Below are 18,138 nucleotides of genomic sequence, written 5' to 3'. Positions count from 1 at the left end.
GGAGGTGGGAGGCGAACGGTGGCCGAGCCGGGTGCCAGCAGCCAAGGGAGGAAGGTGTGCAGAGGGGAGGAGAGGAGCTCAGACCAAGCACTCAACGGGGTGAAAGGGGGCCAGTGGGGACCAAGACAAGAGAATCCAGTGGCATGCTGGAGACAGACGCTGCCAGCTGGGGATGCGGTATGCCGAGGCGGAGCCGTGAGGGGTGACACCCCTTGTTTCCTGTGAAAGGGGCGCAGTGCTGTGGGGGCGGGGTGGGAAGCTTGTTTCTCCAAGTCAACCCTTTGATAACAGTGTCATCTCCTCAGAACGTGGGGTGACCGTTTCCTCCAGCTTGGGCTAAGCCACTGCCTCTGCTCTGAGCTTGTCCAGACCTGAGGCCCCGCCCGCCTCGGGTTCCTGCGAACCCCCATCTACCACCTGGCCACATCCGTGCGCCCACTGGGAAAATGTGGACGGAAAACTCCGCGAACTTTAACATGAGCTTTAATTTGTTTTCCTTAAGTGCATTTATTGATGTAAACAGAGCATGTTAAGAGATCCCAGGGAAGAGCAGACTATGGCTGGTATGTTGGTTTTAATTCAAAAAAAGAGCAAACTATGATCCCAATGTCTTGGACTGACAGCAGCTTGGGGGTAGGCGGGGAGAAAGAAAAACACAGGCTCCCTGATGACGCCCCTCTGGCCTGGTTCCCTGGTCCAAGCTGTGCAGTCTCTGTGGGAAGGCAGAGCTGTCAAAGCAGAACCATGCGACTGCAGTCAAGAACCACCCCAGAAGTTCTGCGGTCAGTCTGTCACGCGGGCCACCTGGGGCCTCGGCCACGCCAGGCGCTGCCTCGCGCTCTTAGCCACGTCCAGCCGGGCGTGTGCGCATGTCCCCGATCACCTGGGTCTGCCATTAGAGATCAGAGACGGAATCACTTCATGGCACCACAGATCTGGAAAAATAAAAATCTCAGCTAGAAAGAACGTCCGATTTGGAGAGGCTGGGAGGACGAAGGGCGGGGGTGCTGGGGCTGAGGCGGGCGCCCCAATCGCAGCTGGACTGTATGTGGTTGCATGTTCGGGGTCACCTGTGGTGCGTCCGGAGTCCCCTTGGTGCTCAGGTGGGGACTGCCGAGAGGCCCGCTGAGCGTGCCCGAGGCCTGGCTGGACCACACGAACCTGGCGGTGAACAGGTGGGGCCACCCCATGCTTCTTTCCTCAGAATTTCCTTAATTTGTGCTTCCCTTTGGTTTGACAGTTAAAAAGAGAGAGGGGAAAAAAAATAACATTTTTGTCACTTGTCCAAAACTGAGAGAAGAGGTGAAGCGGGTGTCTGGCCTGTCAGGCAGATACTTCCTGGTCCCGATGTGGGTCGCCTCGCTCAGGGTACACAGCCGGCACTCCTGGAACCTTCGCAGGCCTGAGGGGGCCTCGCTTCTGTGGCCGAGAACATGGACGTGCTTTCCAATGGGGCTTAGCTGTGTCAAGGCCCAGAGATGGAGGCCTGCCCTGCTGGCTGCTGTGCACGGTCACACCTCGACTCCATCTTTCTCTCTAGTTACACGATGCTGGGCCGTTCAGCGGATGTGGCAGGAAAAATAGCAAATTCTTAACTTATTCCATCTCCAAAGTTGAAAAGATCAGACTGTTACTAAAATAAACGATTTCTCAATTGTGTTCTGGTGGCCGCGGGCCCGGTGGCCGCGGCGGGGGCGGTGCAGGGGGAGGGCCCCGGCTGAGTGAGGGGTTCACTCAGGACAGGCACAGTCAGCTCGGCTGAGCGGGGCTCAGAGTAAGGCGGCGTTCCTCACAGAAGAACACATCGGAAAAAGCTGCTCCTCTTCTGCTGGTCTGGTGTGATTTTGACTCCCTGGTTGCTCCCCTGGGGGCTGTTGCCCTCCTGAAATCACAAGGTTTTCTGAGGTTACGGCTGAGCACCATCAGCGTTACGTCTCTCAACCTACCCGTCTACCTATATCCACCCCATCACCACCCATCCACTTGTCACCTTCCATCCGCCATCCACCCATCCCTGTCCAACCAACCATCGGCCTGTCCGCTCCCGTCCAGGTAACCATGATCCACCCATCCCCCTCCAACTAACCACCCACCTCTCCATTCCCCTACTCCCATCTGTCTGTTACCTTCCAACCAAACGTCCACTTGTCTATTTTCTACCCTTCCATCCAACCCTTCTATCATCCATCCATCCCACTGTCCCTTCCAGCCAAAAATTCATCTTTCACAACCCAGACCTGCTCTGCACCTACGACCCAGCCACCACCCTTCCCAGCCACTCATTCTTCTACTCACGTACTCACCCACCCACCCACCCCTTCCCACTCATCCTCTCAACAGCTTCCCAACCATCTGTTGGCCACCTCACTGTCTTCTTTCCCTCCTTCCTTCCCACCATTCAGCCCTCCTTCTTTCCATCTAGCTCCCCTTCTGTGCTGAGCACCGAACAGTGAGGCAGCCAAGGGGCAGTGACACTCACACTCAGTGGGTCTGTGTCCCTGTGCCAAGGCTCTGGCGCACCACCTCCCCACAGTCCTCCGCAGGTAGTGGAAGCTCTAAGCTCTAATCTTGTCTGCTCAGGCCTTACTGAAACCCATTAGCTGTGTCGCTTGGCACTGAGAGCCTCTGTGACCTGGTCCCCGCTGACCCCGGGAACTTAACACCTTGTTTGGAAGGTTCGCCCCCTTTTCTTTGACTCATTCCTTCTCATCTTTCAGCTGTGAGGTGAAACCTGAATTTACTCAACAGTACCTATCGTGTGCCTGTGCTGTGCCAGGCGCTTTTGTGGGCACAGGCATGCAGTGGTGAACAAGGCCCCTGCCTTGGGGAGCTGGTACTGTACTGGGGGATGCAGGCCTCGTGGGGAAGCAAGGACTCCCCACAGTGGGGAGTAATGAAGAGGAAGGCAGGGCAGGGGGAAGGTGCGTTTGATGGCCACATCTGAACAGAGACCTCATGACTGAAGGAGTGAGGCCAGGGAGGGTCCAGTGGTGTGGTCATCAGAGCAGCTGTCCCCAGTGATGTCCACGCTCTCATCTCTGGAACCTGTGAGTGTGATACCTGACATGGCGGGGAGGATTTTGCAGATGTGACTGAGGTGAGATGGGGAGAGCATCCTGGATGATCCAGGTGGCCCAATCTAACCAATCTCGAGAATCCTTAAAAGCAGTGAAAGTTTCCCAGCTGTGGTCCAAGAAAGTGAGGTGAGGATGGAAGCAGGGGCAGAGAGATGCTAAGCAGATGGCTTGGAAGACGGAGGAAGAGAGTCACAAGGCATGGAATGCAGTGGCTTCTAAAAGCTGCACAAGGCCAGGAAATGGATTCTTCCCTGAATCCTCCAGAAATGGATGCAGCCCCGCTGACGCCTTGATCTCAGCCTGGGGAGACCTGTTTCAGACTCCTGACCTCCAGAACGTTAAGATACTACATGCACATTGTTTAAACTGTTAACTTCGGTACAAGAATTTGGTACAGCAGCTCTAGGACATGTAGCAGAGAAAGTTCAAATGAACATGAGGTGCTCCAAGAACAAGAAAACGCCAGTGTGGCTGGAGTAGAGGGAACGACATGGTGACAGGGGGGAGTGGGTGGCAGGAGCAGAGCATGAGGCCCAGGCGGCCTGGCGTGGGGGTGGAGCTGGTGCTCAGTGCAGTGGGGAGCACCAAGTGTGCTGACGGGGAGCGCCAGAGGTCTGGGAGTGGGGTGGGTGTTGGCAAAGCCCAGCTTTCTGTGATGCTCTCAAGAGAGATGGGGGCGTGCACAGAGCTGGCCGGATCAGTGACGTAAAAGACAGATATGAACTTGCAACGAGCAGATGAACGAGTTCTGGAGATCGAATGCACAGCATGGTGATGACAGTCAACAACACCGTATGACAAAGTTCACAGTTACTAGGAGACTAGCACTTAATTGTTCTCAACGCAAAGAAGAAATGATCATTATGTGGCGTGATAAGGTGTCAGCTAACACTACCGTATTGATCGTGTTGTAATGTGTAAATGTATCAACTCGACACACTGTATACCCCAAACTTACACAATGTTGTACACAAATTATATTTCAATAAAAAAATAGGTATGAAGTGGGAGAGGAGCTGCAACCCTGGATATAAACACAGTGGTAGGAAACAGGGAGAATTTAATGGCCAGTGAATTGTAATTCAGTTACGAAAGAAAAAGTGCAAGGGCCACGGCTGTGTGTCTGTGCTTCCTAACCCAGGCCTAGGAAGGACATGGCACGTTCTGGAGGCAATCAGCAGGCCAGTTTCAAAAGCCAGGCAGAGTGTCACCGTGATGCTCAGCATAACTGCCAGTGGGCAAAAGTGAGTCAGAAGGATCATGAAGAATCAAAATTTTACCGTCATACTGAAGAGAAAAGAACTGTAAAAAAATTACAATTGTAAGAAAGTTTTCGTAAGACAAGTACATTGGTTTACACGGGCTGTTTCCCATTTTGGCCAAAGAGCTGCTATTACATTGATTGTGTGCCTTACGATTCAATTCACAGCATCTCAGAATTATGAAAACAGATTTAAATCAGATATGACCTACTTGAATGGTGTTTTGTATCATACGTGCAATCTTATATGACCAGACGTAAGACGAGCCACAAACAGAGCTTATGCTCTTGTCTCAGACAACGGGGAGAGTCACCTGCCGGGAAAGAGCTGCCACTGGAACACTCACGACAGCACTTAGGTGCTGAACACGCCCAAACACGGTGGAGAGTTCCGACTCCACCAAGAACACACTAGTTACGTGGGTGCTGGGGACTACGCGACTGTTCGTGTGGTAAAGAAAAAGCTGGAAGAATGAAAGGGTGGATGGGGCGGGATTGAGGCAGGACCTCCTGGACGCCTCAGGGCCCTGGGACCCACTGAAGGTCATAGAGCAGGCACAACTTGGAGAACTGAGGACTGGAGGGCAAAAACAGGCTAGGACCTGCCAGACTCGTCAGGACGGAAAGCCAGCAGTTATCAGACACCGTGCTGCGGGGCCATCATCTCCTGAGCAGGACGGCAAGGGCCACGTAGCCTCTGCTAGTCCGTGTGCTCAGACGGCAGTGCCTGGCGCCCAGCAGCTCCAGGCCTCGGAGGAAGGAGGGAACCCATGAGCGTGTCTGGGGCCAACGCCCCAACCACACCTGCTAACTGCCCCCCCTTTCCCAGCCACGTCCTCCCAGGTCCAGCGTGTCCAAAAACACAGAATCTGCCTGGGGATGCAACACGCCACTGAGGCCAAGGCCAGCCAGCACCAACTGGGACATCTGTGGGGATCTGGGAAGGACACACACTCACCAATTTTTTGTCCATTTTTGCTTTGATGTCTCTGGCGAGAGTGAAAAATGCCTGTGGGAGAAGCACACCGTCAGTATGCCCGGAGCAAGAAGCCAACAGGCTGTCTGGTTCCTGGCCGCCGCTGCGGGACCAGTGTTAGGGCGGCTTCCTGGGCATGGGCCTCTGCTGTCCAGACCCATCTCCTGTCCCTAGCAGGCTAACTAGGCCCACCCAGGCCACCACCCACCCTGAGACAATGACCCTGGGAGATGGGATCACCCTCGACTGGTCAGAGACGAAGCTGAGGCTCGGAAGGGCCAAGTGACTTGTCCGAAGGCACCCAGGGCTAACTGACCAGTCCGGAAGGATCCAGGCAGAGGACCCAGCTCTCCATCCCTGACTCCTTTGTCCCCCTTCTGACGGGCAGGGCAGGGCAGAGAGAAAGACAGGGGGCTCTTTGGCCAAATATGCTTCCTTTTGGGTCCTGGCCCGGCAGGGAGGCCTGGAAGGGCTGGATGGGTGAAAGGCTCATCTTCCCAGGGACGGCGATGGCTCAAGCTGGCTGGACCCCAGGCTGCCGCTGCCGTCACAGCCTCCTGACCACTTCCTCCCTTCCCTCATCCACTCTCCTGATAATACTAAGCCCCACTCTGGCACCAGCCCTGCCCCTGGGCCTCACACAGAGATGACTCAGCCTCAGCATTTGCACCCGAGGGGCTCCCGGTTTGGTGGGAGAGGCAGAGTCTCAGCAAACAGCCCTGTGACATCGAAAGCTGTCATGGAGGGTGGCTCAGGGTATGGGGACACCTGGAGGGGTGGGTCCAAGGGCCTGGGGGACAGCAGAGTCTTCCCTGGGGAGGGGCCACTTGGACTGGCCCTGATGGGAAGGGGGGGTGTGAGGGAAGGGACCGCAGCACAGGCTTGGGGGAGGGTGTGGCACAGGTGGCTGGGGTTGGCTGGGAGAGCCTTCTGTGCCAGGCATGGGGCCTGGGCTTGGGAACGATGTGGAAGAGCCTCTCTGGAAGGATCACTGGCACAGTGGGATGGAGGGAAGGCAGTTCAGCTGCGAGGCTGCCATTGTCTGTGGAGAGGAGAGGGTCGCCTGGGCCAAGGCCCTGTGACAGTCTCCTACTCTTTCTGGGCTTGAAACGGGGCCTGTGTGGGAGCTGGGCCTGGGTGCCAGGCAGCTGGGACTCTCTGAGCCTCAGTTTCCCTATGTGTGAAACTGTGCCTGTTCCCCAGGCAACCCAAAAGTCGGTGAGATGATGCTGTAGTTGCCGAGCTGGGGCCTGCAGCTGCTGCTGTCAGCGGGGCAATGCCCCCAGGGCCACCTGGGCCTCTCAGGGGCCTGACACATGGTGCTGCCCAGGAAGTGGCAGGTTGGAGCCTGTGGCCAGTCCCTCTGGGAGAGCCTCCCCAGAGGGTGCAGCCTGTTCTCAGCCCGAAAGGGCCAGCGCTGCAGGCTTATGTCTCCCCACAGGGCCCAGTGCTCACGTTCTCCACGTTGATGTTGGCCTTCGCGCTGGTCTCCATGAACTTGATGCCATAGTCCAGGGCCAGCTGTGAGGGAGGGACACACACACGTCAGTCACCAGGGGCCCCCGACCCCCACGCAGCACCCTGGCGGGGAGCTGGGGGGGAGCCAGGGTGGGCCGGGGCCATGGATGTGACCTCCTGGGTCGCTCCCTTGAGTTACCAGTGGAGAGCAGGTGGGGAATGTTCCTGGCAGGAGGGTGGAGAGGGCCTGGATCAAAACACGGCTCATCCTCTGCTCCCTGTGCCTGAACGGGTCCCAAGGCGCGGCACCGTACGGAGCATGCAGAGCACCCCTGGAAGCCCTGGCTGCCTGCATCTTCAGCCGGGAGTGTGCTCTCCACCCTCCTCCCCACAGCACGTGGCCCCCTGGGGCGGCCGGCTGTCCAGCCAAGTCCTGCGTCCTAGGACCCCCTCAGTCTTGGACAAGCCAGGAAGCAATCAGGGGTGCTCTGGGGTGGGGCAGGGCAGGGCTGGCCTCCATGTGGGAAATCCTAAAACCCTGAGGTCCCTCTGCCCCAAGGCTCCAGGTGGTGCCAGGTCCAAGCCCGCCACCATGCCCACCTTTTCTCCCCGTTCCTTGGAAACTTGTCTCTTGTCATTTACGTCGCACTTGTTGCCAAGTATCATCTTTTCGACATCTGCAGAGGCGTGCTGACAGAGAGAGGGGCAGATGGGGAGGTGAGGGGTGCGGACAGACTGGACCACAGGCCAACTCACAGCCTGTCTTCCAAAATGAGAGTGGGGGCTGGGACTGCTGGGCACATCCCTGTGCAGAGGACAAGCTGAAGCTGAGAGAGGCTGAGTGCCCCGGCCCATGTCACAGAGCTAACGCCAAGACCGAGTCCAGGGTTCGGGCTGCTACTCTGACCAAGTGCATGCTTTCCCGCTGCTGAGGACAGCTGCCCTTTGGGCCGCGTCAACCAGACTCCTGTGCCCATCCTTGGGCTCCTGGTGGGCTCTATGAAGGGTACCCTCTGTACCTCCCTTGCTTCCCAGGTGCTCTGCTGGAGGCCCTAGCTGCTGTCCTGGGACATTCTGCCCAGCTCCAGCTCGCTCTTTGGGTTCCGAAATGGGCTGTGCCTGTGGTGGTCACAGGCCCCAAAGACTGGCAACCCTGGTGTCCCCTTAACTCTGCCCTCAGGCCTGAAAAGGGCTCCTCCTCCAGTCGCCCCCATACCCCAGGGGAGGGGTGTCACTTCTGAAGACCAGGGCATGGGAGGGGACCTCCTGCCTTCTGGTCTCAGTGAGCACAGGGCACTGCTGGCTGACTAACCTCCTGCTAACCAATGGCCCTCTCGCCTACCGGCCAGAAGCAGAGAGCTTCCTCAGAGACCAGCAGGAGGCCCTCTTCCTCAGCCAGGGCACAGCCTCCTGCCAGCAAATGTGGGGTTGTCGGGGGCGGGGGGGGTGCGGCGGCCTGGTGCTGCCACCTATCAGTGCCGGGGCAGGGAGTGACGTGACCTTTCACCGGGCTTTACAGAAGGGTGAAGTTCTCTGGCCGCACCTCAGACCTGACGCCCTGCCTGATGAGTCATCGAAAGCTGCCAGTGCCACCGTTCAGGGAGGCTCTGGGGTGCAGGTGAGCTCTTCAAGGAGTGGGCAGGGGACGGCACTGGCTTTGGCTAGGGGAGGTGGGCTGGCCCCTCCCTTTCCCTCCGTGGTTCAGAGTCTCCTGTCATAGGCAGCAGCTATCTGAGCGTGCTGGCCTGCACACGGGGGCTCACATCAATCAGCTGGCTCACACCCTGCTCCGCTGTAGCTCAAAGTATGACCCGACACATCATCTCACCACGTCACCAAATACAAGGGTCACGTCGGTTCTGGAACCTCCCTTCTCTAGAAAGCACTAAATGCTCAGAGTAACCCAGAGCTCGGATGTCTATTCTCTCCTGGTGGTGACATTGCCTAGCTGGGCAAATGGGCTCTCAGGTCTGGTCTACTGAGGAGGCCAGGCCAGCATGCAGTTTCCAGGGCTGACCACCTGGGTTCCAGTTCTGCCATGACTAAACCCCCCAGCTATGGGGCTCATGGTGAGTCACTTCTAGGTGTCTCTGTGCCTCCATGACCTCATCTGTAAGCCAGGGCACTCCGGGGTGAGGAGAGAGGAGAGAACCCCTGGAAGTTCGCACACATGGCAAGAGCTGTGAGCCTTACCTCCTCAATATTCCGAATCCAGTTCCGGATGTTGTCAAAGGACTTCTCGTTGGTGATGTCATAGACCAGCATGATGCCCTGAATGGGGGAGACAGACACCTGCTCCAGACAAGCTGCAAGCTGAGTCGGGGAGGCCCAGCAAGGTGGGGCAGCAGGGACCCCTCCAGGCGCCCTTCCTGCCAGATCCCCACCCTCCCTCGCTGGTCTCCCAGACTCGTTCTGCCCCCTTAGCCACCGAGGTGACCCTTCTGCCTCCAGAGCAGACCCCACCACGCTTGTGTTTACAGACGAGCGCTGCTGGCTCCTCGCCCCGGCAGGATGATCATGGCCCACCTCCTTTCCGCAGCGCCCTGTCCTGCATGTGTTCCATGACCCTGGTGCCCACCGAGCTCCCCTTCACGCCAACCCTCTGCCGTGCTCAGCCTCCTGCAGGCCTTTACTCGCCCCTCGCCCTGCCCGAGTCCTGGGCTCGGCCAGCGCCACCTCCTCTGGGTGCCCCAGCATCAGCCCTCATCTGGTGCCTACTCTGTGCCAGGCACCACAGCGGGATGTCTATAAGTTCACAATGTGACAGGAGACAACTAATGCTCCCTTACTTTGGGACCCCAGGGGCTGCTACGGTGAGGACAGAGAGGATGATGGGCTGCAGTGCTGGCAACATTCTCTGCACTGTCTCACACGGTCGCTGCTGGCCACATGTGGCTCTGGGACACCTGAAATGCGGCTGGTGCGACCCAGGGGCAGGATTTCCTACTTTAACTGAGTTAAATTTCAAATTGCCACACCTGGCTCGTGGCTTCCTTATGGGTTAGCCCAGGTCTAGGAGGACTGCCAGCCACAATCATCTGGGGGCTGGACAGGGTCTCACAGATGGCTCAGTGCAGCCTCATCAAGGGCTGGCTGAGGACGAGGCACTGGGGATGGCCAGCTGCACTGGCCCATCCCTCTGCCCTCTGCATGGACTAAAGCAAAGCATGGAACTCCAGTGAGCCTTGGGTTCCTCCTCTGTAAAATGGGGATGACCCTGGTGCCCCCACTCGGGGGTATATGGCCAAGACCGGGGCCTGGTGTTTGGGACAGGGAAGGGCTCAGTGAATGGGACAGTGGGGGCTATTTCAGCCTAGACAGGGCCAGGGCCCACATGAGGCCACAGAGAAGCCCCCCAGGATCCCAGTGCCCCGTGGCCCCTGCCCCCTGAGCACAGCCAAGTAAGGGGAATTAATAAATTAATTTTAATGAGACGTGTGTGCTAAGGTTGCAACCCATGTGACCGAGTGTCTATGGTGGTCCAGACGCTGCATGGAAGGGTCTAAAGACTTCATGCTGCCACTCATCTCCATCATCTGCTGATAGCTCCTGAGCCCCCACTGCAAACCCAGCACCAGCCCAGGCACAGAGCACGTGGCAGTGACCCCAACGTGGCCCACCCCTCACAGACCTCGCAGCCCAGTGGAGGACACAGGTGTCTCCTCAGTTAAGACGGGGTGCACCACGGAAAGGCGAGGTACTGTGGGAGCTGGGAATGGGGAGATGGCATCCACCCTCACCACTGCTGGGTCACAGGCCTGTCCTCCACCCCACTTCCTGAGTCAGGAGACAGAGCTCAGAGGGGCACCCAGGACAACCCTGCGTGCCAAGCCAGGTCCAGGGGCTCTGCCTCCCGCCAGACCCTCCGGCAGGACCCCGGCCCATCCCAGGTCTCCCTCCACAACTGGCTCAGGCCTGGCCCGGAGAAGGAGCTTGGTAAAAATACTTAAGGGATGACAAACGAGTCTTCCTGTCACGTCATCTTGCCTCAGGCCCAGGCAACAAATATAATGGCCAACAGCCCAGGGCGACTCAGCTCATGGACGAGCTTCAAGTTCTCGGTAGCAAATTCCACAGAGGGTGAGGCGGGCCTAGGTGTCGGGGCATGCCGTCCCCCATCTCACTGGCCTCACCTGAAGAACCGGCTGCCCGTGTCTCCCTTCACTCCCGAAGAATCAGGCTTCCCTAAACCCTGCATTGTCTCTGAAGCCAGAGGGGATGCATGTGCGTGGGAGTGCGGGTGGGGCACGCAGCCTGTTCTGAAAATGGACCCAGGCCCAAGGACTTCCGGGGAGCCAGAGCACGGGCTCCCCAGAGACATCCAGGTTTTGGTATCCAAGGCAATGATGTTCATTTTGACTTAAGAAAAGACAAAAACAAAAACACCCCGTCCATACCATTGCGCCTCTGTAGTAGGCTGTTGTGATGGTCCGAAACCGTTCCTGACCAGCTGTGTCCCTAAAGACAAGATGGCATGTTAGTGATGCTGAACAAGAACCATCATCACGGCGGCAGTGAGGGCACTGCCTGGGAGGGATGCGGGCTTTCCCACGGCCATCTCCTGACTGATCACCCTGCTGTGGGGAAGCACCCCCATTCTCCCTCCTTACAGAGAAGGAAACTGTGGCTCAGACGGGTTAAGGTCTCCCAGTTGGGGATGCGGCAGAGCCACCAGAGTCACTGGCCTGCGTGCTCACTCTCTTCTGCATCTGGGCTTCCTGGAGATTCTCCCCATGGTTTCCGCATCACAGAAGAACCAAGGTCAGGCATGGACCTTGCATGTGAAAGTGCTGGTCACGTGGCACAAAAACACAGCCCTTGCTGGTGGGCTGAGCCAGGCCGACTCGGTGGGGCTCAGGAAGCACTTCCACACTCATGACCTTGGTGGAGGCCAGGCGGAAAGCCCTTCCTCATCGGTACAGAGGCAACAGGTGGGAGAGACATGCCCATGCCCAGCCCAGCTCCCGGCAGAAGGTACTCAGCATGGGGTTTAAAGGTGACCTCACTGATCGGCCAGAGCCATGTCTTTTGTCTCGGGGCCCAGGGCTCCTCCCACACCCCTGCACGCCCCTGCGGGCTCCGCCCATCTGCACTGTACAGAAGCACCTCATCTGGGGCTAAGCTCGCCTTCTGTCACCAACAGCAGGCGACTTTAGTGGTTATAGTATTTTATTCTCAACCATGGTCCTGGTCCAGAAGAGTTTTAAGAAAGTCACTAACCCCACTGAGATCGCCAGGAGCAGAAGCAGGAAGACAGGAAGAAAGGAAAGCGAAACTTCTGCTTGCTAACACAGTGTCACTTTGGACTTGGGCGCTGAGGCTCCAACGCACTGGGAGGCGAGGAACTTCCATGGCTCATAACTGACGAGGAGGACAGACGGACACAGAGCTCTGCAGGACTGACCGGCATGAGGCCTCATTCAGATCTCGATTCTGAAGTCAGATTCAGAGGTGGACACCACTGAAGTCGAGGGGACCGCCCGACAAGCGGGGCGATGCTGCACTGAGACTGCAGAGGGCAGATGGGCTGTGGGTAGGGCGGCCCTGCAGCCCCTCTCACAGGCTCCCTCCCACCCGCCGGCGCCTGCCTGAACAGAGGGACTGAGCCGCTCTGCCAAATGTGACTTCTCTTTATTCCGCTTAGGGCTCCTGCTTCCCTGCAAGTGATGTGGCTGCAGGGTGGGCTCCCCTGCCCCTGACCATCCGAGCTGAGCCTTCCTGGTGCAGCGGTCAGCAGACTGGAGTCAGCGCCACTGACGGGGACTCACAGCTTCTCTAATTTCATGTGGCATGGGAAGCCGGCCCCAGGTGAGTGGAATGGAAACAGGCCTTGTTACTAGGCCTGGCCTCAGCTCATTTATGGTTCTGGGGTTTCAGGTCTGCGTCCTAGGAAGTGAGGCCTGGGCTTCCCCGGGAGAGAAAGAGGAAGCGATGTCAGGCCGTCTTCAGCGAGCTGACAGGCTCAGAAGAATGCCAGGCCGGGGCATCTCCCCATCCCGGCACCTTCACCGCCACCAGGCGTAGAGGGCTCTCTCAAGCTCAGTGGAAGCAGGCCGCTCTGAAGGCCAGGCCCAAGCAGGGCCCACACTGGAACGCTGAGCCCCAGAAGGTGCTGACACAGACTCTGGGCCCCAGCAGCCAGCAGACCACAGCTCCTGGGGCTTCTAACAAAGCCCGATGTGTCCAGCTGGGCACAAAGAGATGGAGGCCACAGTCAGAGGGAAGGGAGAGGGGCCCTAGGAACTCCTGGCTTGAAGCGCTCACCAGGCGAAGTGGCTGATGAAGACACTGACTCTTACCATATCTGTAGTTTAATTCTCTTGCCATCGAGCTCTATGGTCCTAATTTTAAAGTCAATTCCTGAAAGAAAAGAAAAAAAGAGGTGCATTACTGTTAGCCCATTTCCCAAGCTGCATCTGAGGCGGGCACTGCCAACCCGTGCAGGGAACAGTGGCTGCAGCTTATAGAGCACCTGCCTGGTGCTGGGCACGTGGGGTCTCAGAATCCCCCACAGCACAGCTGGAGGCACCTGGAGAACTCGCTTCTCTCACGAAAGCAGAAGCTGAGGCTCAAAGGGGGACAGGAGCCACCCTGAGTGAAGCCGGCAGCTGGCAGAGCTGGCGGGCAAACCCAAGAAGCTGAGGTGCCAAAGACTTGCTCCCTCCCCCCAGAGATGGCCTCGCTGAGTGGGCAGCAGAGCCCTTGGCAGGCCTCAGACCCATGCTTCCTGCCACCCCACCCCGACCCCCAGGGCACTGGGCCCGCGATGCACCACGATGTACATGGGTCTCCAGCTTGCACACATGCTGTTCCTTCTCTGCAGGTAGCCCCGCCCCACCCACCCGTCAGCCTGGCAAACTTCTCCTTCTCCTTTGAGATCCGCTAGGACACCCCCCAAGAAGGCTTCCTGATCCTGCCCTCCTTCTCTCCCAGCCACCGGCTGCAGGCCCCTTTCCCCAGGACCATGGATGACCTCTCAGCCTCCTGGGCCGCTCTCCAGGCTCCTACTGTTGCCCCTCAGTCACCTCCTCAGCTTTAAAAGGCACAAACTCAACCACATCACAAAGCTAATCCCGCCTCCAAACCTTCCAGTGCGTCTGCCAACAGATGAGCAGATAACAAAATGTGGTCTGTCTGTACAACGAACTGACTATTACTCAGCCGTAAACAGGAACGAAGCCCTGACACACGCTACAACAGGGACGAACCTTGAACACACCACGCTGAGCGAAAGAAGCTAGACACAGAGGGCCACACACACGTTTTCACAGGAAAACGTCCAGGACAGGCAAATCCATAGAGACAGGAAGCAGATTAGTGGTTGCCAGGGGCTGCAGAGGGAATGGGGAGATGGGTGGGGTTTGGGGTTTGTTTTTGGAATAATGAAAATTTTCTAGAATTGACTGTGGTGATGGTTGTACTCTGAATATACCAAATTGTACACTTCAAGTGGGTGAGTTGTATGGTAGGTGAATTATACCTCAATAAAACTGTTAAAAAACCCCCAAAACACCTTCCAGTGGCTTCCCACTGCCTCCTTGGCCCCCGCAGACAGAGCAAATAGTTGCCAGTGTGCTCCGAGGTCCTGCCTGACCCGCTCACCTCTCAGCAGCCATGGTCATGCCCCCCTCCACCCACACTGTCTCCGTAGCTGATTCCCAAAGAGCCCAGGCGCACTCTGGCCTCAGGGCTTTTATGCTTGCTCTCTCCTGTCTTGGAATGTTCTTTCTTTCCATGGCCACCTGGCTCCCCCTCCCTTCACTCAGGTCTCTGGTTGAGCCACCTCCTCAGGGGAGCCTTCCTAACCATCCGCATTTCTCTCCCCTTACCTGCTTTTTCTTCTTCATGCACTTACCCCTGACATTGTATATTTGTTTCTTTGCTCCACGAACCCAGGAGTAAAACTTGTTCATGTGAATGGCCTGCGTGGAGGGGAAATGGCCAAACCCAGCCTTTGGCGCAGGGTGTTTGTTCTCAGTCTCCCCCTGTGAAGACCTGAGGCTCAGGCCTGGCCGGACCTCTCAGAACCCATCATGGGGATGCTAATTCCGGCCCTGCCCACCTCAGGAGCTGTCCTCGGGACAAGAGGGAAGCTAAGCCTGCACTTGAATCGTGCCCACTAGAAATCAGCCCCTTGAGGGCAGGGACTCACACGTCTTTCTCTCGGCTACACCTCCAGTGAGTAAGCACGGCCGGGGCTGAACACGTATTTACTAGAAGCCAGTCGCCCTGCACACACACCTGACTGCAGACTTCATGGCATTTCTGCCTCCCTCTGAGCCATCTGAGCCATCTCTGCAGCTCCGACACCCAGGCAGATGCCTGGTCTGCAGCCGGCATGCGGGCAAGCTGGCTGGATGAAAGAACTCAGAGCACCGGGGGCTGCGTGGTGCCGCACAGTTTCTGTCATTCACCTCCTTGAAGGAACGAATGAAGGGGGCCCTGAGAAGGCGGTGGGGGCAGAGCCAGGCTGGGAAGAACCAATTCCAGGGAGCCACAGGGCCAAATTCACACCACAAATGATCGATAGAGCTTATGAGAACAGGCTTTTGCAAAACGAAACCTGGGCAGAAGATGAACAGCCACTTAATCCCAAATCTATAAAGAAAACCCAGAGGTACACTCAGTGCCAACAGAGTCGCCCTTATGCATTAAGTTGTATTTCAGCTCGAAGCGGCCCAGGGTTGTCGCTTCTCCACCTCCTGTCAAGATGCACAGGGACATAGGAAACCAGGAAGCACTGAGCCCTACGGCATCGCTCTCTCCCATCCTCCTCCTGGGCTACAGTAACAACAAATTTAATTAGGAAGTGTAAACTTTAAGAGGCCTAAGAATGAGGAGGCCATGACTGCAAGGTCAGAGTGACACACCTTCCTAGAAGACAGAGGCCTGAAGGAAGGCCATGTCTAATGAGAAGAGTCCCAGGTTACTTGTCACCTCCACCTCCCTACGCGACCTTGCCCAAGTCACACCCTCGCCTGCAAGTGGAAGCCAGCGTCCTTGGAGCCCTAAAGCGCTAGCTTGAGCTTTCTGGTCAAGAATTAGAAACCAAATGAAAAACCCAACCAAACTGACCCTACTAATGCTTGTGCTGCACAGGAAGTTTCTGATGCTGGGAAACTGAGGCCTGGGCTGAGAGCGAGCCACCAGCTGCCAGGAGTTAAGATCTTTTTGACTAGGGGGGATGCAAGGGTTACCCCAAAGTTTGACCTTGGAGTTGGGGAGGGGAGGGAGCTGAAACACCTGAGCCCAGGGGAGGGCTGCTGCCATGAAGGAGCCATCCTGCCTCCTCTAGACGGCTCTGGCAGCAGGGACGAGCCCCTATTCGTCACACAGTTCTGATCCTCAACCACCTCACCTGGTCAAGGCAGAGGGCACCACACTCAACTACAGAAACAGGGCTCAGAGAGGTAAAGTGCTTGCTCAAGGGCAAACAGCAGCTGGAAATCAGGCATTATGATTTCCAGGATAATTCTCTCTACATTGGCACCTAAGTGTTTTGCAAAGTGCAGCTTTTGGAAGACAGCAAGGATGGAATCAGCAGCTCATAGTGGGGTTCAAGCAGATAAGCTGACTGGGTTTACGCAGGGTAAAGCAAAGCCCCTTCCCTAGGTTCTCTCCATTTGCGATCAACTCCTGGGCTTGGTGACCATTCTCCCACTTCCCCACTGCGGAGCACGGCTGCCTAGCTCACAGGCCACTCTGTTTGGCTGATGTGACTCCCAGGTCAAACGTTCATGAAGGCAGTGGCTGTTTTTGTGGCGTCGGGCAAAGTCAGCTCTGGATGTCGGAAGCGAGGAGTAGTAAGCCATTCTGCTTAACCACAATGTGGGCTGGCCCTACGGGAAAGGCTGTTCTGCAAAGTGACAACCGGTGTCCTGGCCTCAAGATAGGGAAGTCAGGGCGCTCTGTGGCACTGGCTGATTTTAGTTTCTTACTGGAGCTTTTATCTGGAATCTCTTTGGGGATGACAGGCCCCAAGGCAGGCAGCTGTTGCTGTCACCCTTCAGTGGGATAGAAGGCGGGGCAGGGAAAGGCTTGGGACTCCCTCTCAGCATTCCTTCTAGAGGAAACGCAGCCATGGGGGAAACAGGGTCAGGAGGAGAGACTAACCCCTGAATATTCCAGAGGAAGAGCGGGAGAGGTGTGGGTCGGAGTCCTGGCTCCGATGAGGATCAGCTGTGCTTGACCTGGGGGCGAGCGCTCACATCTGTCTGGGACGACTGAGCCTTTAGTTTTGGGGTCTGACACACCTGGGTTCAAATCCCATCCTTGCCACCTGCAGACTGTGTGACCTTGGGCGAGTCCCGTGTCCTCCCCCAGCCTAACCTCTCCTCTGTGCCATGGGCTCTAACAGCATCTAACGTACAGGACTGGCGAGTGTGATACGCACACAGCAGGTGCTCAGTAAGATCAGATGTCACGGTCCTGTTCCCACAGCCAGCTCCCCGTGCCTCAGTTTCCACTGCTGTTAAGACGCGGACCCCAAAGAACCGCTTCTAGGGCCGCGGCGAGGACAGAATGAGATGACGGGCGCCGAGACCCCAGCCCAGGACACACGCTCCCCGACGAGCGGGCTGGGGGTCGGGCCTCAGCCTCCCCTCTGTAAATGGACACCTGGTCCTCCCCATGGCCCGGGAAGCCCCACGCGGCGGCGGGGCAGCCGGTCCTCTCCCCCTGGGCCCCGTGACCCTCTCAGAGCCCTCAGGCCGTCCGGCCCGGCCGCTCCATCAGCCCCCAGCCCTCAGGGGCGCGCCCGGCCGCTCCGCGACCCTGCTACCTATGGTGGAGATGAAGGTGGAGTTGAAGGCGTCCTCGGAGAAGCGGAACAGGACACAGGTCTTCCCCACCCCCGAGTCCCCGATCAGCAGCAGCTTGAACAGGTAATCGTAGGTCTTCGCCATATTACACTCTCTCCCCGACGGGAAGTGCGGCCCGTGCCTCGCCACTGGCCGCTGGCCCCGTCCATCAGCACCGCGCCCGCCCCCCATTGGCTCCCGGCCCGTCGCGCGTCACTGCGGCCGACGCCCGCCCCCTCGCTCCGCCCGTCGCGGGGAGACCTGGGGAAGGGGCTAGTGGGGCGCAGAGCCGGAAGCGACCGAACGTGCCGCTCATTGGCCGGCGCTCGGGACAGGGCGGGCTGCGATTGGCCAGCAGTGAGGACTCGAGGGGCTTCAAATAGGGACCTGCGGGGGCGTGGCATCTCGTGTCCCCGCCTTCTCCCGACTCCGGGGCGGCCCCGCCCCGTCCCCTGATGGGTGGGGAAGGGCGGGGAGCGTCGCCAACGGCTCCGCGCGCTCGCAGTTCGTGGGCGGGGCCGGGGGCGCGTGCGCACGCGCACCGAGGAGACAGTTGGGCGCCAGCAG

The 18,138-nt window shown here is 57.8% G+C and overlaps 1 protein-coding gene across 4 annotated transcripts; it reads right to left on the bottom strand.

Moving 5' to 3' along the window:
* Positions 1–487: 487 nt before the first annotated feature.
* On the bottom strand, positions 488–18,088 carry RAB8A (RAB8A, member RAS oncogene family). Of its 4 annotated transcripts, none has more exons than XM_070246087.1 (9): positions 17,553–18,088; positions 13,072–13,132; positions 11,170–11,230; positions 8,966–9,043; positions 7,373–7,462; positions 6,770–6,835; positions 5,297–5,347; positions 4,358–4,379; positions 488–1,882 (listed from the first exon to the last, which is right to left on the bottom strand). In XM_070246087.1, exons 1-9 carry the CDS (start codon positions 17,761–17,763, stop codon positions 1,770–1,772), a joined length of 753 nt encoding a protein of 250 aa, XP_070102188.1. In that variant the 5' UTR covers positions 17,764–18,088; the 3' UTR covers positions 488–1,769. The 4 variants fall into 4 exon arrangements, with proteins under 4 accessions (XP_070102188.1, XP_001914834.2, XP_023481133.2 ...); XM_023625365.2 differs by lacking the exon at positions 488–1,882 and adding an exon at positions 2,832–3,060; XM_070246088.1 differs by lacking the exon at positions 488–1,882 and adding an exon at positions 2,833–3,045.
* Positions 18,089–18,138: the final 50 nt, after the last annotated feature.

The sequence above is a fragment of the Equus caballus genome, chromosome 21 (genome assembly GCF_041296265.1).
Source record: "Equus caballus isolate H_3958 breed thoroughbred chromosome 21, TB-T2T, whole genome shotgun sequence".
In the NCBI taxonomy this organism is placed as follows: Eukaryota; Metazoa; Chordata; class Mammalia; order Perissodactyla; family Equidae; genus Equus; species Equus caballus.
Note: the sequence above shows the minus strand (reverse complement) of the source record. Positions and strands in the feature narration are given on the sequence as shown.

Excerpts from the sequence above, each read along its gene's own strand:
- RAB8A (XM_070246087.1), bottom strand. The coding sequence starts at position 17,763 with ATGGGGGGCGGGCGCGGTGCTGATGGACGGGGCCAGCGGCCAGTGGCG. Across the intron at positions 9,044-11,169 it reads CCTACTACAGAGGCGCAATG|GGCATCATGCTGGTCTATGA; the intron begins GTATGGACGGGG and ends TCCCCCATTCAG. Across the intron at positions 7,463-8,965 it reads GGATTCGGAATATTGAGGAG|CACGCCTCTGCAGATGTCGA; the intron begins GTAAGGCTCACA and ends TCTCTCTGTCAG.